General features: G+C 38.9%; 3 protein-coding genes, 2 long non-coding RNA genes and 1 pseudogene across 6 annotated transcripts; 2 read left to right on the top strand and 4 right to left on the bottom strand.

Annotated features, from left to right (window-relative positions):
• Positions 1 to 290: 290 nt before the first annotated feature.
• On the bottom strand, positions 291 to 1256 carry or129-1 (odorant receptor, family H, subfamily 129, member 1). Its single transcript, XM_031297195.2, has one exon. It carries the CDS (start codon positions 1254 to 1256, stop codon positions 291 to 293), a length of 966 nt encoding a protein of 321 aa, XP_031153055.1.
• Positions 1257 to 5467: 4211 nt separating this feature from the next.
• Positions 5468 to 13479, top strand: LOC116048490. Its single transcript, XR_004104650.1, has 5 exons — positions 5468 to 5480; positions 7726 to 7733; positions 11562 to 11572; positions 11914 to 11923; positions 12981 to 13479. It is a non-coding gene; the product is annotated as an uncharacterized LOC116048490 (long non-coding RNA).
• On the top strand, positions 8627 to 11154 carry LOC116048474 (diablo homolog, mitochondrial-like). Of its 2 annotated transcripts, none has more exons than XM_031297630.2 (6): positions 8627 to 8942; positions 9214 to 9343; positions 9463 to 9588; positions 9977 to 10087; positions 10232 to 10328; positions 10637 to 11154. In XM_031297630.2, the coding sequence occupies exons 1-6, from the start codon at positions 8806 to 8808 to the stop codon at positions 10840 to 10842; spliced, it is 807 nt and encodes a 268-aa protein (XP_031153490.1). In that variant the 5' UTR covers positions 8627 to 8805; the 3' UTR covers positions 10843 to 11154. The 2 variants fall into 2 exon arrangements, with proteins under 2 accessions (XP_031153490.1, XP_031153489.1); XM_031297629.2 differs by having other exon boundaries at positions 9211 to 9343.
• LOC116048489 lies at positions 11135 to 13009 on the bottom strand. Its single transcript, XR_004104649.1, has 2 exons — positions 12929 to 13009; positions 11135 to 11183 (listed from the first exon to the last, which is right to left on the bottom strand). It is a non-coding gene; the product is annotated as an uncharacterized LOC116048489 (long non-coding RNA).
• A 1-nt stretch (position 13480) lies between the features above and the next one.
• LOC116048488 lies at positions 13481 to 14782 on the bottom strand (annotated as a pseudogene).
• A 2963-nt stretch (positions 14783 to 17745) lies between these two features.
• Positions 17746 to 18687, bottom strand: LOC116048225 (odorant receptor 131-2-like). The gene has a single exon (XM_031297196.1). The coding sequence runs from the start codon at positions 18685 to 18687 to the stop codon at positions 17746 to 17748; it is 942 nt and encodes a 313-aa protein (XP_031153056.1).
• Between the last annotated feature and the right edge of the window lie 209 nt (positions 18688 to 18896).

The following is an 18896-nucleotide window of genomic DNA, read 5'->3' as shown; positions in this document are numbered from 1 at the left end:
CATGCGTGCACAATATACTGTCAAAAATAATCCCACTTTTCTCACTTTGTTTAACAGTAATAAATAAATAACATTACTGACTGTGGCAGGCAAGAACAATATGAATTGCTAAGTTTGTTATTTAAACTCAAGACTTTTCAATACCTTCCAATTCCTTTTTTGAGGAAACTGTACTCACTGCTTTTTAAGACTTTTCAAGACCTGCAGAAACTCTGTTTTAACATCACAAATAGATCTTTTGACATTTGTACTCTAGGTTTGAGAGCTCTGTCAAAACTACATCAGCCAGTTCAAGAAGCAGTCACATTGTCCTGCAGCTTGCCTATCACACCGGGTTTGACTTTGTTTGAGCAGCAGGGAAATGTTTTCTCGATGCAGCCCCTGACACTCTGATCTCTAAAGCCGTAGATGAGCGGGCTGAGAAAGCGTGGAATAAGGATGAAACAGAAATAATTAAAAAAGGCAATGTCCTCTGGCAGCCAGTTGACATGCAGCACTATGAGATTTTCAGTAATGGGGAGAGTGAAGGCCAACATGCACAGCAGCAGCTGAAAGCCATGGAGCAGCACAGTGTGCATGGCTTTGCTCACAGACACTTTATCCTGTCTCAGCTTCCTGGTTTCCAGCAGGATTCTCACGTATGTAAAGAAGATGATAACAGCCACTACTGCAAAGAAGAGAATATTTACAGTAGCTTGGAACAATGCCTGGATTGGAGATGCGTTGACAATGATAGATTTGCAAAGTACAGAGGTAGAGAGGATATCTACAGCAGGATCTCTTTTGCCAATGGAGTAGTGAATCATGGGGAAGATACAGCTGATGAGCCACAGGGACAGAATAATGATCCAGATACGGTCTGAGCGCCAGGCGGCCGGCCGCTGCAGGGGATACAAGATGGCAACATATCGCTCCAGTGACATGGTGGCCAGGATTAAAGGTGTGTTCTGGAAAGTGGCAGTGGACAGAAACAGCAGAGGAATACAGTAGACAATAGCAAATTTCACCTGGCCCATGACAAAGAGGAAGAGCAGCACAGAGGACAAGAGCTGGAGAGTGTCATTGATCAGCATGTAGGCAAACAGGATGTAACGCGAGGTGTCCAGGAACTGCCTGTGAGATGCAAATATGTGCAGCATGACAAGAATGCAGCAGAGGAAGACGCAGAAGAAGGGGATAACCACACACACCTTGATGATCACAGGCAGACTTTTGTGGGAGGTTGCATTGCCTGGAAATTCAGTCAGATTCTGCATTTTGCAACTGTGCTCTACTAGAGCAAACCTGTTAACAAGAAAATATGTTAAAAGTCCATACACATACTAAAATACATCCACAAAAAGACACATTGACAATTTAAATAGGATCAGAATAAGAATAGAACTTAGCCAATATGATGAAAGAGCAGCATGCTATTTATAAATGCTTGATAATTCAGTGAAAAACCTCAACTTTGTAAGAGAAGAATGTACTGTGTTGTCTTTCCTTACCCCCTCCCCTTTAAAACTGACTACTGTGAATGAATATGCATCCAACCTTTAGAATAAAAGAGACCGCCACTCACCTAAGAATGTCTTCATCAGTCAGAAGAGTTGACCAAGCTTTAGTTTCCTCTTCTTATCATAAAACATCAATGAAATACATCTCTGGGATGTTCTTCCTTTATAAAGTGTTTGTCCCAATTCACATCTGTTTGACTCAGACCTGATTCCTCCAGAGATACATTGTTTACATGCTAGTGTCATACAGCATGATGTTTCTCATTATCTAATATTTCAGTGGGGAGATGGGATCCTGTTGCCATATTTGTGGAAGCAATTAAGCAGACACAGTTCACAAAGTATAGCATAAAAATAACTGGTTTTGATCAAAAACAGAAGAATGCATGGTGGCATGGTTACTTTGAGCATAACTGTAAACTTAACTGTATTACAACTACTTTCTTTCTGAAGCAAAATGACGGACAACTTGTTCCGTAACTTGGTCCAAAACAGAACACAGACAGAGGCCTAATTAGGCCTAACTTTCAACCTTATCGTTTTGCCATGATCAAAAGTGACCCTGTTCTGTGGAAAACAAATTAATCTGGCTTGCTCTATGTTAAAAAACCCTCATATAAAACTTGTACAACTTTGTGGTCACTGTGCCGACTCGAGCCGAGACTCTGAGCTGGTGAGCATCTGTGAAAACTAATAGCACTGAACAGTTTTGGGGGGAACTATATACGTATAACTCCAGGATAGACTGGACAACCACACTGGTAGCTGCGAAACGTCCCTTTTTTGCTGATGCAGAGTTTCACTTAACTGAGCCTTTTCCAGCTGGAACAGGGAGCTTATTGATTGGTGGCACTGTCCTGATTCTGCTGAGTTGACATTGTCAAGTGAGATGGGTCAGTTGTTCCAGCTGTGTCTTGTGCAAAGCAGTTTGTTAACTGTCCAGCAAAGTGTTTTGGCAGCATCCTGCAGATTATAGAATTGCTGTAGGCCCTACTCGATGATTACTGCTGACTCGTAAGAAATCATCACAGGACAGGCCCACCGCTACACTGCCACCGTGTATGCTCTAATGCAAGTAAAACACTTTCAAGCTTTGGAAGTAACTACATACATTTACTCCAGTGCTGTAACTGAGTATTTCCATTTTATGCTACGTACTTTAACTCACTCCACTACATTTCAGGGGCTAGTAAAGTTACTTGACAGATTCAGATTATTAATAAATATAATCAAAAAATAGATTTGTATTCATTATTAAAGATAAAACTAGCCCCACCTTTACCAGCTGCAGCATTAAAGTACACATTCCTCCTGAGGGCAAAGGTTTTCTGCTGGAGGAAGGAGGCGGTTGGTCGATCAGCCATGTTTTTATTATCAAACAAAATCTTCATTTACCCATGATGCATTGCACATTAGTCCCACTAATGATAGTCAAGATGTGCAACAAATGAATTTAGATGTCAATTTGAAGTCTGACTATTAGTTTAATGTGGCCTCAGGAGATAATAGAAAGTGTTGGTAACGTTTTAGATTACAGCCTGCAACGTACAGCGTAATTACTCGGAAATGATGGTGTACCAGTACAGCATGTACCAATACTTATATGTAGGTACTGGCGAACAAGATATAAAGTTATGGAATAAGGGGCTAATAATTGGGATCTTATAGAACTTATACTGCAGTTATTTTTTTACCTACTGTGTACCAATACTGTAGTTATTTTTACCTACTGCGTACCTATACTGTAGTTATTTTTTACCTACTGGGTACCTGTACTGTAGTTATTTTTACCTACTGGGTACCTATATTGTAGTTATTTTTTACCTACTGGGTACCTGTACTGTAGTTATTTTTACCTACTGGGTACCTGTACTGTAGTTATTTTTACCTACTGGGTACCTATATTGTAGTTATTTTTTACCTACTGGGTACCTATACTGTAGTTATTTTTACCTACTGGGTACCTATATTGTAGTTATTTTTACCTACTGGGTACCTATACTGTAGTTATTTTTACCTACTGGGTACCTATATTGTAGTTATTTTTACCTACTGGGTACCTATATTGTAGTTATTTTTACCTACTGGGTACCTATATTGTAGTTATTTTTACCTACTGGGTACCTATATTGTAGTTATTTTTACCTACTGGGTACCTATACTTTCTTCATTCGTTTCAGGGTAGATGGAGTGATGAAATGACTTCTGAATCACCTAATAAATCTGAACTTTGAATTTGTTTTAAAATGACCCTGTTTCTAACAGAGCAAACTACATTGTTCATTTATAATTTGGGGGTAGTTAAATTAACAGAGTTGTCATGAAGGGTAGACTTAGCTATAGAGACCAAAACCGTTTTTTGAACCAGGCTTTAAACATGTTTCATTCTGCTGTAAAGTTTTTAACATGGGGGTCTATGGGAATTGACTGACTTCGGCAGCCAGCCTCAAGCGGCCACTCGATGAACTGCAGTTTTTGGAACTTCCGCATGCATGTGCATCACTGCTTAGCACGGGAGATTGCCCCTTGGTCGGTAATGAGCATGGATGTATTAAGAGTACCGAGACGTCTTCTCTTTTCTGTAACTTCCTCTTAACATTCAACAGAGAGAGCTAAAAAAAAAACTACAGTAACGTTGGTGTGCTTTGCTCCTGATCATTGCTCCAGCAGGTCCTCGAAAAAAGATCGCCTTGTGTTCTATTCTTCTATTATAAGTATGATGCCGAATTGGTTTATAATTGTATTCTGTGTCACCAGAGATGGCAAAAGTACTCACTTCCCGTACTCAAGCACAAGTACAGATACTTGTGTTAAAAATACTCTGGTAAAAGTAGAAGTACTGATTTAACTTCTTTACCCAAGTAAAAGTAACAAAGTACAGGGTTGGAAATTTACTTGACGTATAAAAGTAAAATTAGCCTTGTGAATGACACGCTACCTGGACCACACTAATGTTACCAGAGTTCAAGCTGAGAAACTTCAGTGGACATGGAGAAAAGGCTCTTTATATGCCATTGGCTACATTTTAAACGGATGTCTGCCAATAGGCCTAAAACATGACATATATGATTATTGTGACAGAGACTGAGACCCCAGGTTAATAAGTAGAATAAGAGTAGAAATATATGAATTCAGTTGTGATTCTGTGAGAATTCACTGATTCAGTTTCTCTTTTTTAATCGTCCCCTTAACATTTAAAGGAATCTACATGTATGTATCTCTCAAATATGGCTTCTGGAAAGAAAATAAAGGATAAAATATGAATTACTAAACAGACATTAATGAAGAAGTTCCCCATATTTTTAGAGTTACGCAGCACATTCACCAGGAGTCATTCTTGATGCCTACTGTCTCAAACATCTCTCTCAGATAAGGCCAAGGATGATTGGAAATGTCTTGCTTCTTGTCTGTCGAATCTCTGGGATCTCTGTTTTCTTCATTTTCAATCATGTCTCTGTCCATACTACTATGTGCTAACGTTGCCGCCATCACGCCGCAATGATTGGCTGCGAATGAATGGCGCCCAATCTGACGAGTTGTCTTGTAGTGGTGTGTCAAGTGCAACGTATGTTCCCATCCAATTAGATTGAATTCGGTATTGATGATGTGAAAAATAATAATGGTAACTCCACTGAAATTATTTGAAACTAAAGGGGATGGTCATCTGGCAGTAGACGGTGGGCCAGGTGTCAGTGTTATAGTCATACTGTACCTTGTAATATAGCCTATAGAATGTAAAGTAGTTACATAATAACTACAGTATAATGTATCTCTAAATTTCTCCCAAATGTCCAGATTATTGCTCAGTGCGTAATATTAGAATAGGTACATAGTAGGTAAAAAATAACTACAGTATTGGTAGATAAAAAATACTATAGGTACCCAGTAGGTAAAAAAGAAGTACAGTATACCTTATTTGTAAGATCCCAAATGGTACCCCCTTATTCCATAACTTATTCCATCTTGTTCCCCAATACCTACGTATAAGTATTGGTAAGTACTGTCCTGGTACACCCTTATTCCGGAGTAATTACCCTGTACATTGCGGGCTGTAATCTAAAGCATTACCATAGTGTTCATTGTTGATATATATGGACGTAACAATGTTGGTTAAGGTGATAAAGTTCAAGCACATAAACAACATGCGTTACTATACTATCAGGCCCATAGCAGGTTCATGGTTAGCAAGTCAGAGTTAAAGGGCGTTGCACTTCAGAGGCTGTTAAAGTCTGTTTGGTTGTTACCATAGAGAGAGAGGGGGGGGGGGGGGGGGTGTTGACAGTCAGTCGATACAAAGATAAGTACTGGACATTTTAGGACGCTGTGTTTCTTTTGGTTGCTTGTTATGTGAATTGCTCTGGATTAGCGAATCAAAAACTGTGCATCACTGAATATCATGTACATTTTTTGCCACTAACAATGCATTAGAGTAACCACAGGTTCCAGGTTTGTTACCTTATGTGTAAGGCTGCTCAGATGTTTTTAAACTGGAGTGCAAAAGGTACACAAACAGCTTGAAAAACACTGATCTGGCACAAAACATGGACATTCACTGCATTATCTTTTTGGACTGTGTTCCAGAGTCACACTCTTACACAACGTTATTGAAGTCAGTAATCACAGTAGAGGTGTAACCTTCAGGTGCAACATCAGTATTGTTTTGAAGAAGATGATGATAACCATAAAGAGATGTTTCTGGAGTGTAAATGACATACTATGAGTGCAGTAAACAAGATGTAACGTGAGGTACTGTGCGATATCTCCAGAGCATGGTCAGATAGCGTGTCTCCTATCCCCTGCTTAGTAATTAACAGACTGGTTGATTATTAACGCAAGGCTCCTGAGTCTAATTGTGCAAACTGAAGTTTACATTTGTTTGTCCAACAAGTTGACTCCGTTTAGAGCAGTTCACTGGGGCTCATCAGCTCTGTACGCATGTCCTGCGTCAGTAATCAGGACTGCAGGGGATTGGAGCAAAATCTGTCAAAAACAAACTTTCGGCCTCTGAACCCCAGCGGACGCCACCTCAGCAGATAACGGTATTTGCAAGCTGTCAGACAGAATGAGTGATATTGCCAAACTTTTGGCAGCAAGAATTTTAGGGAAATATGAAATGGCATGAAGAAGTGACAAATAGGCTACAACTACGTTTTTTTCTGTAAAGCTGAGAAGACGGATGTGTATTAAAATTGTCATGCTCTTACTTATAGTCCGTCTGAAGTCACCTCCATTATAGTGTCATGATCATAGGTCATGATATTGTTCATAAGGCCATCAAAATGTAAAGAGCATCCTTTAGTATTATCCAGCTTCTATGTGTGCTTGTTTTGTTATTTTTTATGATAATGTGGCAACAGGCTAGTGTTATCAGAGACACAAAACAACATAGGCCTCATAGCAAGAAGGTGCCTGACTTTAAAGGAGTTTGCATGTTTTGCCCATGTTTATACATTTCATCTAGGTGCCGTGGTTTCTTCCCATTGTCCAAAGACATGCAGGTCTGGTGGATCAGCAATGTATCTGCCTGTAGGTGTGGTTGTGTGTGAAGGTAATTGTCTAGTAGGTATGTAGATAGATATGCAATATCACAGTTTCATTAGGCTTTCCATTTTCTTTTGTAGATTTTCTGTAAATGTCTTTAAAGTTTGCGTTACATTTCAAAGGAAACCCTACTTGTTTTGCACTATCTTTGACTGGACTGGAAGGGTGAGTGTTAGCACTAAAAAAGCGAAAGTCTGTCACTGAGTCTGTCCATGAGTGATGAAATCACACCATTGGTCGAAGTAAGTGTGATGACTTGAATGTTTGTGTTTCGTTGCCCTTTCAAAATGAATTGCCGCTACACAGACTTTTGCCTCCACTATAGCCCAATCCATAGCTGATTAAATTCCTCAATACATGGTTGTTGTTGTTGTTGATGATGCTGCCTCCTGCTCCTGATGCACGGCACGCCACTGTGTGTGTGTGTGTGTGTGTGTGTGTGTGTGTGTGTGTGTGTGTGTGTGTGTGTGTGTAGTACAGTACAGTTTGAGTCAGATAACTAGGCAAGTGACTAAACCCATAGGTATTTATTAGTTATCCATCAAGGAGTGTCAGTTACAGGGGAGGTTTTTACCAAAGGCCTGGTGTTGAGTCGTATTACTGTAAAAAGCTGTACAAAATAGTCTATATTTATAATACACCATGTGCTTCTGTAACATGGTAGTGTGAGGTCCTGTTTTACCAGCAAAAGAAGTGTTTCCACTGTTTAAAAAAACTTAAAAGTTCCACAGGATGATTCTTCAATAATTTATTAAACATAAAGCAGGTTACTTCTGCACAGCATAAAATGTACTAAAAACAAAACTCTCCTCCTTTTTCTTTGTCCTCCTTCTCCTCTGCACCTGTTTCACATCCATCTTTAACAAGCACATCATACTAGCATGTGGCCAATCCTTAGCTGTGGAGGGGGGTGTGGTCCAGGCACTCACAGCTGCTTCTCATAACCTTGAGTCCCAGTCCAACAAACAATTAAGAAAACACAGCAAATCCACAAAACCATGCAAATAATAACTGTTAAAACATGCAACTCATCTGCCAGTAAAACCAAATGCAAAATACACACACTGCTAAAACTCAAACTGGGCAATAAACCAAATCATGCAATGTTGGAATCAAAATGAAAAGTGATGAACAAACTAAACATTAACTATCAACTGATCAGCGATCATTATCTTTTTGATTTCTTACACCTTGTATTAATTATATGTGGTTTGTATAAAATGCCAGAGCCCCTTTTAATTTCATGCACGATCTTGAAAACACCCCAATAATCGACCCAGCGCCAATTTCCAAACCTTTTAAAAAAAGAGTCAATTTTCAGATTAAGGTCTGATTATTATTAAATATATTATATTATTTCATCCTGAACTTAAAGTGGTCCTCTTTCTCATGCACACACACTCAAACACACAATAGAGCAAGAGAAAGAGAGAGAGGAACCGGCACAGAGGTTATGTCTTGGTATCTTTTTTTTTTTTTTTTTAAGATAAAGCCAATTACGCACATTTGCAGGCAGAGTCAACAGATCAATGCGTTTGACGCAATGGAATGGGGCTGGGGCCTTACAAATACCTGCAGGACATGACAGTTGGTCATCGTCGAGCAAACGAAAAGATTACGAGCATCGAACAAGAACATTTTTCTGACTTTAGAAAGATAAGCGAGCGTACAGTAGAGCAGACAGAAAATCTACTCTCAGGAACTAACATATATCATATCTTATAAATACATTCTTCAAGTGCAGCAGATCTAATTCATCTGCAAAATGCAAGCTGTTGGTAAGTGTTCAGTGTGTGCTAGTCGTGCTGCCAGAGGACTTCTGCGAAATCAGACAGACTTTTCACTGCTGCGGAGCAACAAGAGTGTGCTCAGGAGAGGAGCCGCCTGTGTCCGTTTCCTAAGGTAGGTTATGAATAATAAGCAATAGTATGTAATTTTAACAAAGCCTGGATCTCTGCCACCTATTGAAGCTTTGCACCTTCAATAGCTTGTCTATCTTTTTCTTTGAGTTTAAACAACTTTTTAACATTTTCAGGAGATTATATGAATTGTTTGTATTAAGTTCAAGTTTAACTTCTCCTAGATTTTGCTAATTTAAACCATAATATATATATATATATATAGATCACGACTAACAACGTGTTCATATTTTGTCCTCATTTTTCTGCAGCAGTTCAAAGAGTGACCTATTTAGCGGCATGAAGCCTGGAGTCCAGATGTTTGGGGAACAGACAGATCCTGCACATATGAGCATAGCACCTTTCAGTGTTGGCCGTGGGCTTGATGCTATTCCTTCTACACAGGTGGGTCAGTCTCCTACCAGAGACCAATCAACTGCAACAAGTTTGTGTTTGTTTTTCATATTTTGTATAGAAATTGAATGGAGGAGTTAAAATACTGCATCCCCCCCCCCTCTTTGTAGCAAATGGAAAACCTCTCTCATGACTCTCTGATCAGAAGAGCAGCCTCCGTGGTGATTGACAGTTCAAGTACCTTCCTCTCCCAGACATCCTTGGCTCTCATAAATGCCCTTAAGGACTACTCAAAGGTGGGTTTTCATCTTATGTGTAACATTTTATCCACAGCTTATGACTGCCAACCTCAGTCTGGGAGTTTAATTCATCATTGGGTAGAAAATATACTCACGCTACATTAAACAGTAGCATGAGAAGGCACATTACCACCACCACAATACAGAGTTGATTTATGTCCATATTGTTAAATGAAATGGGCATAGACACATGGGCATAACACAATCATCATGATTTGAATCTCTACCTCTTTCCATAATTTCATGGTGAGGATAATACCTCCACAAAGTGTCTTTATGTTTTTGCATTTGATAAGAAGTTTGCACATGTACTAATCCAGACTTTCAAATTAAAAATGGCCCTGTTCTGTCTCTGACTGTCTGTTCTTCCTCTGTTTGCTAACAGGCTTTGCACACACGCATTGCTCTCCAAAGACGGTATTTAGCCTCACTGGGAAAACTGACCCCAGCAGAGAAGGATTCGTTCCTGGAGGTTATCAATGGCCAGCGTGCAGAGGTTAGTTTGTGTTGTTGAAAACAAATCCAAATGTTTCCTAGCATTCGATTTTTGCGGTTAAAATCAGCTTTTACTCTTTTACTCTCACAAGTCAAAGAATATGCATTTATTTTATGCATTTGTCTCATCTTTTTGTGCAAACAGGTTAGTGACAGACTACATGAATGCAAACGCTTTGAGTCAACCTGGATCAATGCTATCAACTTGTGTAAAATGGCAGCCGAGGCAGCAAACGTTTCAGGTGAGCAAAATGTGTGCCTGAGTACAGCTATATTCCTCAAAGCTTGATGAAATGTCGTAATGCTGTTGTATTTATAATGATGGAATTATGATAATGAAATAAGACATAAAATCCTATTTTTCTTCTGTTCACTTTAGAAAGTGTACATATCAGATGCTGTCACTCAGTAGAACTTTAGTTCAAACTAAATTTATTGGGCAGGAGTGCCGTCTTAAGGTCCATATGTTTAACCTAAGATGGTGTTATGTCAAATCTTGAACTTGCTCTGTAATTTGACAAAATGCGTGTTTGCATCTGTGTGTTTCCAGGAGCCGAGGAGGCGTCCATCACAGTGAGGACAAACATTCAGATGGCCCAGTCGCAGGTGGGGGAAGCTCGGAAAATGTCAGCGGCTGCAGATAAGATGTTGGCCGAGACTAAAGTAGAAGAGATCCAAAGGATGGCAGAATATGCTTCGTTTCTAGACAATAGCGAGGAGCATGAGGTGCAGGAAGCTTATCTACGAGAGGACTAACACAAATAGACAGAGATATTGGAACAACAACAACAAATATTTGCATGCTTTACCTAGGGCTGCACAATTAATTGAATATTAATCGCGATCATGAATTTGGCTTTCCACAATTATATGGTCACTGCGATATTGATGTTTAAAATGTGTGCTCCGCTCATAAAAAACCTCAGTGTTTATGCCAGGGCCCCAGGAAGTGGGCTGGGCTTTGAAGCCAATTTGACACAGTGGCCAAACTGTGGAATTACAACTTCCATGTCCATCAGGTGACGCCATGGGGCCCAAAAAGATTTTCCCCCATAGACTTTACATTGGGAAAGGGACATCTAAATCAGTGGATACACCTTTTTGAGTCAAGTCAAGTCATTTTATTTGTATAGCACATTTAAACGAACAACAGTTGACCCAAAGTGCTTTACAGGTAGAGCAGGGAAGGCAGAAACAGTATGCCTTGAAAATACATAATCAAGTGTGCAAAGTTCCATGAATATAGTTAGGCAAAGGTAAAGTCAAATAATGTAACATAGAATAAAACAACAATGGAACAAAATTTGCAAATACAAAAAGATAAGAAAAAGTTCAGTTCATAGCTCTGAATCTTAAAAAAAAAATAAATTAAAAAAAAGGCATTAAAGGGAGTTAAAAGCAAGAGAGTAAAAGTGCGTCTTCAGGTTTGATTTAAAACTGGCAGTTGTATTACAGGATTTGATATGGGGTGGGAGGGAATTCCAGAGTTTGGGGGCTACTACAGAAAAGGCTCGGTCCCCTCTGGTTTTTAGGCGTGTCTGGGGGATGACAAGGATTTGATGGGTTGTGGACCTGAGTGACCTGGCGGGAGTAAGTGGACAGGAGATCAGAAATATATGGAGGGGCTTGACCATGGAGTGCTTTAAAAACAAAAAGTAAAACTTTAAAATCAATTCTGAATTTCACTGGCAACCAATGAAGCTCAGTTAAAACGAGAGTTATGTGGTCATACTTTTTGGTGCCAGTGAGGAGTCTAGCAGCAGCATTCTGGACTAAGTGGAGTCTATTTAAATTATATTGGGTTAGGCCTGTGATAGTGAGTTGCAGTAGTCTAAACGTGAGGTAATAAAAGCATGAATGATTGTTTCAAGATCATTCCAAAGTAGTTCAGCTTAGCTACGGTTCTGAGCTGATAAAAACTTCCTTTGACAACAGAGCTGACTTGTTTATTAAAATTAAGAGAGCTGTCGAAGAGGACACCTAGGTTTCTGACCTCACTCTGCTAATTTGATGACCAAGGGACAAGGGCATTGCTCAGGTTTTTTGTAGAGGTGGGGGATCCAAATAAAATCATCTCAGTTTTCTTGTCATTCAACTGGAGGAAGTTTGCTGCCATCCAGAAGTTAATGTCCTCCAAACAGCTAAAGATTGTATTAATAGATGAAGTTCAACCAGGGGAGATGATTAAGTACAGTTGTGTATCATCAGCATAGCAGTGGTAATTAAAGTGAGTAGTAAAGTAAAGTGGCCAAGAACTGATCCTTGGGGGACGCCAAATTTAATACCCACTGGAGAGGAGGACTTAGTACCCAGTTTCACAGAGAAAGTTCTTTCTGTCAAGTAGGATATAAACCAGCTTAAGACAGGGCCCTGTAGTCCAACTCCATTTTCCAGGCGATCAATAAGAATGCCATGATCAATGGTGTTGAAAGCACCGCTGAGGTCTAGGAGGATGAGCAATGCACATGATCCAGAGTCAATGTTAGTAAGATGTCATTATAAACTTTGAGTAGGGCAGATTCCGTGCTGTGGAGGGCTCTGAAGCCAAATTTGAATTTATCCAATATATTAAAACTATTCAGGAAAGAGGAAATCTTCTGGAAAACTACTTTTTCAAGGATTTTAGAAATAAAAGATAATTTAGAGATGGGTCTATAATTACTAGGGTCATTGGGGTCAAAATTGATTTTTTTTCAGCAGTGGTTGCACCACTGCATGCTTAAAACCAGAGGGGACAACACCAGTATACAAGGAGCAGTTCACTATAGCTAACACAATTGAACAAAGGACATCAAACACTTCTTTAAAGAGTCTATAGGGGAAGACATCAGAGGGGTAGCACGTTTTTGAGTGTCACAACCCCCATGAAACGACCCGTTTCACTATCAGGTTAGGTACTTATTTTGATGCACAGATTTGGACATTAGCATAAATGTAGCACAACATGGAAGTGAAAGTGATTTTGGCCATAATCATGCAGCCCTACTTTCACCTTTTAAAGCTATGAGTTTTCTGTATTTGATTTCCCTATTGTGTTTCTCTTCCTCTTTCTGTCTTTTTGAGCCTGTAAGATGTTTAGGCTACATGTTTGCATTTACACAAAGAAAATCAAAATTTGAAAAAGGAATGAATAGCTAGTAATTTGTAATTCTTTAGTGTTGTATAAATCATTATTTAAGACATGCATGTCAGCTGCTTTAGAAGCTCCAGGAAAATGATTATTGAATCTCCAGTAAATGTTTGGTAGTGGGGCTTATCCAGTATCGGATCACAAAGTTGTTTATTGTATGTTTTGTTGTAACAAAGACATTTTTTTTATAAAGATATTGTTTGCATCATTGTATTTTTCACTGTTCACATAATAACAACAAATAAAATGAATCTATGACTATTTACTAAGACATAAACATTATTCTCTGTAAAAAATGTAGGGCTCTCTCTAATGTGTCAAATGAAAATAATTATTCTTGTCAAAGCCACAGAGAACATAGTATTTCAGTGCATGAAAAATTGTTTCATCCCTGAGGCCATAAATGAGAGGACTCAGACATCTTGGAGCCAGACTAAACAGTATGAAGGTTATGTACCTGACATGATTAAATAATTTGAAATTATTCTGAACTACAGCAGCTTCTATGAAGGGACACCACAGCTGGATGAGACAGAGCAGCAGCTGGAAACCATGAAGAATTACCGTTCTGAGACCTTTCCAGTTTGACTTTCTATTCTCTCCTGATGCAGCTTTGGCCACTTTCATTATTTTAACATAGCAGAATAGAATAGTTATACACATAATCAAGAAGTAAAACTGATACACAGCTGACCTAATGTGATCCTGCCATCTGTACAAAATGAATATCTCAACAGAGCATATACTGTATTGTTTGTAAGCTCTCCTTTTTTAAAAAGGTCACAATAAGCAAAAAGTTAATGCAAAGAAAAATCATTACCAGGATCTGCACAATAATGACCTTGTCGTTGATCTGCTTTTGTAAAGGTTCACCACCAACCAGTGAGTGGTTATCTGCCATATACAAACGCATATATATATATACAGTATATATGTTTTTTAAGCAAATACACAAGTTTTTGAGGTACTGCCAAAAGTCAAATTAAGCACCATACTGTAATGCATTTGCCAATAGAAAATGTGGTTCTTATTACAAAATGATAAAAGTTCAGTCCAATGTCAAGCTTCTCTGAAGTGCTAAGTTGCTGGTTTAAATTCAGCAGTTTACCAAACCCTCCATGCTGTTTAAAAGACAAATATCTTTTCCTGATCTCACTGCAGCTTTCTGAGAGAAAGAGCTGTGCACAATGAATTTAAAGACTAGAACATCCAAGAATAACATGAAACTGTACATCACGTCATCGTCACACACTTCTTCTCCCCCTCATTGGCTGTCTATTGTTAGTGCTGCAGAGACTGTGAAGTGACCTTAGCCGTTGGGGACCTCTTGATGAGTTTTATTATTCAATAGCTACTCTTTATCCATCAAGGAGTGATGGTAACAATAACGTTTTTACCAAAGGCCTGGTGTCAACAGCACACCGTTATAAGCTGCTCAAACAGTAAAGTTTGTGGGGAAAAAATCAACAATCCTGTACACAATGAAACCAATTTACCTTTTATACATTTTCACTACATTCTCATGTTCTGCTCAGCTTCTGACTGGCCCAACCATGAGCCGCCAGCTGGCACATCACTTACTACCTTGTGGTCCTCTCATGTTTCTGGTTGAAATTTTACTTTTACTAAGTGTATCATGTGTTTTGTATTTTTATTCAGTGTTTTATTTCTTGTTGGTTACAATTAGGGCTGTCAGCATTAACGCGTTAATCGCAATGCGATTAAGGGCCGAGCATAACGCTTTAAATTTTTTTTTATCGCATTAATCGCATGCCGCCACTTATTAATTTATTTTACACTTCACTCAGCTTCGCGTCGTGCTTAACAGGCTACTATTTTGACCCTTTACTTATCAGCAAGCTGCCATACTTCCTCGTAATACATCCTGCTGCTGCAGGCTGCAGCATGATGGAGAAAGACAGCAGCAACACAATTCTGAATGGTGCTTTTTATTTTCCAAAACTCCCGGATGTCTCAGTAGACAAGTCGAAAGCAATATGCACATTGTGTAAAGCCGAATTAAAATATCACGAAGCATGTCAAGTTTGAGCTACCACCTACAAGCTAAGCATAGTAGTACAGTTAACGTGACTCAGATTGATGCTAGCAGGCTCAGGCAAAGCAATATTTTGGAGAGTGCTACTTGCCGACCTGTTGATGAAACCAAATCCCAAAAAATTACTACAGCTCTTGCAAAATTCCCTTGACCGACTCACACAGTGTTTTTCCTGCATAGAGAAAGTTTTAGCGTCCCCAAAGAGGTTTTTAGCCAGCACCAAAGGAATATCAGAAGCACCAAAACATCTGATTTTCAGCAGCCACTATATATTACACTGCAGCTGGCGCTGATTTGACTGGATCTGATTGCTCCGCTGTAAAGCTAGTGCTAATGGGATTTCCGTTACAGAGTTAGACTATACCCTGGGGGACCAGTGGCGCAGCGAGAAGCTGCTGCTGACGGGCGCGGAGCTCTCAGTCTTTTTTGGCGACAGGCTGCGCTGCTGTCTATCAGTATTAAATTGAAACAGTTTAATAACTTGTGAAAACGTTTCGTAGCCGCGTTAAATACTAGTCCAATTCCGTGTATGGGTACAGTTGGTTTAACACCTGATGTGAACCATACAGCAGTACGTATGAAAACCACAGTTGCGACCGCTTTATCGGCATTGACCTGACTCCCTGAAGAAGCTGCAGAGGTGGTGGCAGCCCGCTCCGTCTCTCTGCTGAGCCCCGTTCATGTAACAGCAGCAGTTATACTGTATTTCACACTATGATGGTTACATTTGCAATTAATCCACGGTTCACATGCAAACCGAACCGTAGGGGCGGTCCGTTACACTACTACTGTACTGTATATTCAACTTTACTGATAATTTATTGATCAATAGAATGTATTTCTAAATAGAAAACATTACATTTCATAATGTTTTGTATTCATAACACTATTGTATTATTGTACAAATTAGCTTCAAAAGTAATAGCAGTTACCTTATGTAAGTCACTCCTAAATTTTTCAACTTGGGAAAAAAGTTACTGTTATGCCCTATTCATACTTATCAAATGAACTGGACTTCGTGGTCAAGTGTAGTCAGATGCGAAAGCCCCAAGGGGTTCTGACCAAGCGTCAGTATCTGATGAGTTGGGAATAAGAAAGGGTTGAAAGCACAAGTCAAGGCACATTGTAACTCAAGCTCTTTGACCATATGCTTACATTTTTCTACTATGTATAACATAGTCTTTGCGAGTCAGTATATGCGAGTGCAGAGCATGTGTGAATGTAAAATCTATCACAAGAGTGTTTCTGACTGAAGTGTAGTTCGTGGAGGTCTTTTTCAGTTTCCAGTGTTAATAAAGCATCCAAAAACAGTATAGAAAATGGGTGGATTAACTTTATTTTAAACATTTACAAGTGTCATCAGTTTGTACACAAATATTTGCATTTATCAACACAGATTTCATTTTGTCATTAGGGGAAATGCGTTTGGTTCTACCATAATTCCAACCAACACATACTTTGTTCAAATTACTGTATTTTAAATGCAACCAATATAGTGTAATACAGTGAACTTGAACGCCCACTGCTGGCCCATGGGGCAGACTTCTTTAATGGTCTGTTATGCTTATGAACTGCACACTTTGAATTTGAGCAGGCCAGGAACAGTTTAAATATGACATTTTTTCCATGTTGGGGAAGTTCAGTGTATTGTTTTCCTGAAGACTTTTCATCAAGAAATTATGATTGATTTATACAAATCTACTGATCTTAGACCCAAAACTCTGTTGAGACCTTTTTATATTTTCACACAATTAATACAGAGCCACTGATGTGTGTTTGCTGAATAATGTGCATACTGTATATCAATGTCACAACTGTCTATTTGCTCTCTATCTTCTTTCTTTCCAGTATAATGTACCAAAGCCTGATAAATAAAGATATTTATGTAGCAATGAAGAACCGTGACCCATTAGTATAATCTGAACTAAAAACCACAAAGCTGCTCAAGGCCCCGCATTAGACTGGTAAAGTTATTAAAATTCAGTTGATTAAAAAAAGTGATAAGCAGCATATTACATAAAAAGTCAGCAACTTAAAACACACAATTTTGTTTTCTATACTCTCCTACTGTACTTTACTATAACAAGTAAATGATTTAGATTGCTTCAGGGTTTTGAAAGCTGCAGTTGATGAAATACAAAAAAAGGTCGGTCACATATAAATTACAATAGCAATGATGCAAACTGTGCTATTGCATAACTCAGGTTTTAATATGTAGTTTAAGTGTTCAACAGACTTGATTTTCTAGAATAAACGTCATCACACATGGTCCTTGAATTTTGCACCAGGTGTTCATTGTAGCAATACAACATTCGTTATTAAATTGGGCCAGACATGTTCAAAAAAATGTAAGCATAAATATCCACAATGATTAACAAGTGCATGGTAAAGGTTGATGGAGAACTGTTTCTTTTACAGATTTTAATTGCATGAGTAGCCTATAACAAAGTATTGGCAGCATGTATAGAAATGATTATGGCAGGTCATGGCACATTGTTTTTACACAGTAATATCCAAAAGGGACATAGTATTTCAATGCAAGAAAAAAGTGTTCATCCCTAAGGCCATAAATGAGAGGACTCAGACATCTTGGAGCAAGATTAAAAGTTATGTAATTAAAGAACCTGACATTATTGTATAACATTAAATTAATCTGGAATATAGCAGTTTCTATGAATGGACACCACAGCTGGATGAGACAGAGCAGCAGCTGGAAAGCATGAAGAATTACTGTTCTGAGCCCTTTCCATGATGACTTTTTGTTCTCTCCTGATGCAGCTTTGGCCACTTTCATTATTCCAATGTAGGAAAAAATAATGGTGACAGACATGATTAAAAAGTAACACTGATATACAGCTAACTTAATGTGATCCTGCCATCGGAGAAAGACAAATATATCCATGGAGCATATCCTATATTGGGTATACAAGTTATGGGAGACAGATGCAAAGAAGATGGAGAGAACAACAATACAGGGTACAGAGCTGAGGCCGTGAATGATGAGGATGCTGTTCAGAGCACTACGAGTGGAGCACAGCTCTCCATGACGAAGGGGCATGCAAATAGCCACGTAGCGCTCCAGGGTCATTGCTGTCAAAGTAACTGGGGTGACAAAAGTATACAGAGACAAAGGAATATAGATAACGATGCATAAGCCAATTTGCATAGTAAAACGGAAATAGCTCAGGATGAGCAGGATATCAGACATGAATAATATAAAGCTATCAGACAGTAGTGTAACAGCAAATAAGATGTAGCGTGCAGTTGTGTAGAAGCTCTCCTTTTTAAAAAAGGTCACAATGAGCAACATATTGATGCAAAGGAAAATCACCACCAGAACCTGCACTATAATGATATGTTCAGTGATGTGACGCCTCAAGGATTCACCACCAGCTATTGAGTTGTTATCTGGCATATTGTATATGTATGAACAATATTTGACGCACTTCCAAAAGCCAAATGATATACCTTCTAATATCAAAATAAGATCATAAATCCTAATATATTAATACCCAAGTCCAGCTTCTTTGAAATCAAAAGATGTAAGTGCAGTTATTTACCAAAAACCCTCCCTGCAGTAATGTGGCATTGTGGCACACAGTTTCAAATGTCTTGTGCTGAGCT

This window comes from Sander lucioperca, chromosome 5 (assembly GCF_008315115.2).
Source record: "Sander lucioperca isolate FBNREF2018 chromosome 5, SLUC_FBN_1.2, whole genome shotgun sequence".
Classification (NCBI taxonomy): Eukaryota; Metazoa; Chordata; class Actinopteri; order Perciformes; family Percidae; genus Sander; species Sander lucioperca.
This window is presented reverse-complemented; position numbering and strand designations above follow the sequence as displayed.

Excerpts from the sequence above, each read along its gene's own strand:
- or129-1 (XM_031297195.2), bottom strand. The coding sequence starts at position 1,256 with ATGCAGAATCTGACTGAATTTCCAGGCAATGCAACCTCCCACAAAAGT.
- LOC116048474 (XM_031297629.2), top strand. The coding sequence starts at position 8,806 with ATGCAAGCTGTTGGTAAGTGTTCAGTGTGTGCTAGTCGTGCTGCCAGA. Across the intron at positions 8,943-9,210 it reads GCCTGTGTCCGTTTCCTAAG|CAGTTCAAAGAGTGACCTAT; the intron begins GTAGGTTATGAA and ends ATTTTTCTGCAG. Across the intron at positions 10,329-10,636 it reads CGAGGCAGCAAACGTTTCAG|GAGCCGAGGAGGCGTCCATC; the intron begins GTGAGCAAAATG and ends GTGTGTTTCCAG.
- LOC116048225 (XM_031297196.1), bottom strand. The coding sequence starts at position 18,687 with ATGCCAGATAACAACTCAATAGCTGGTGGTGAATCCTTGAGGCGTCAC.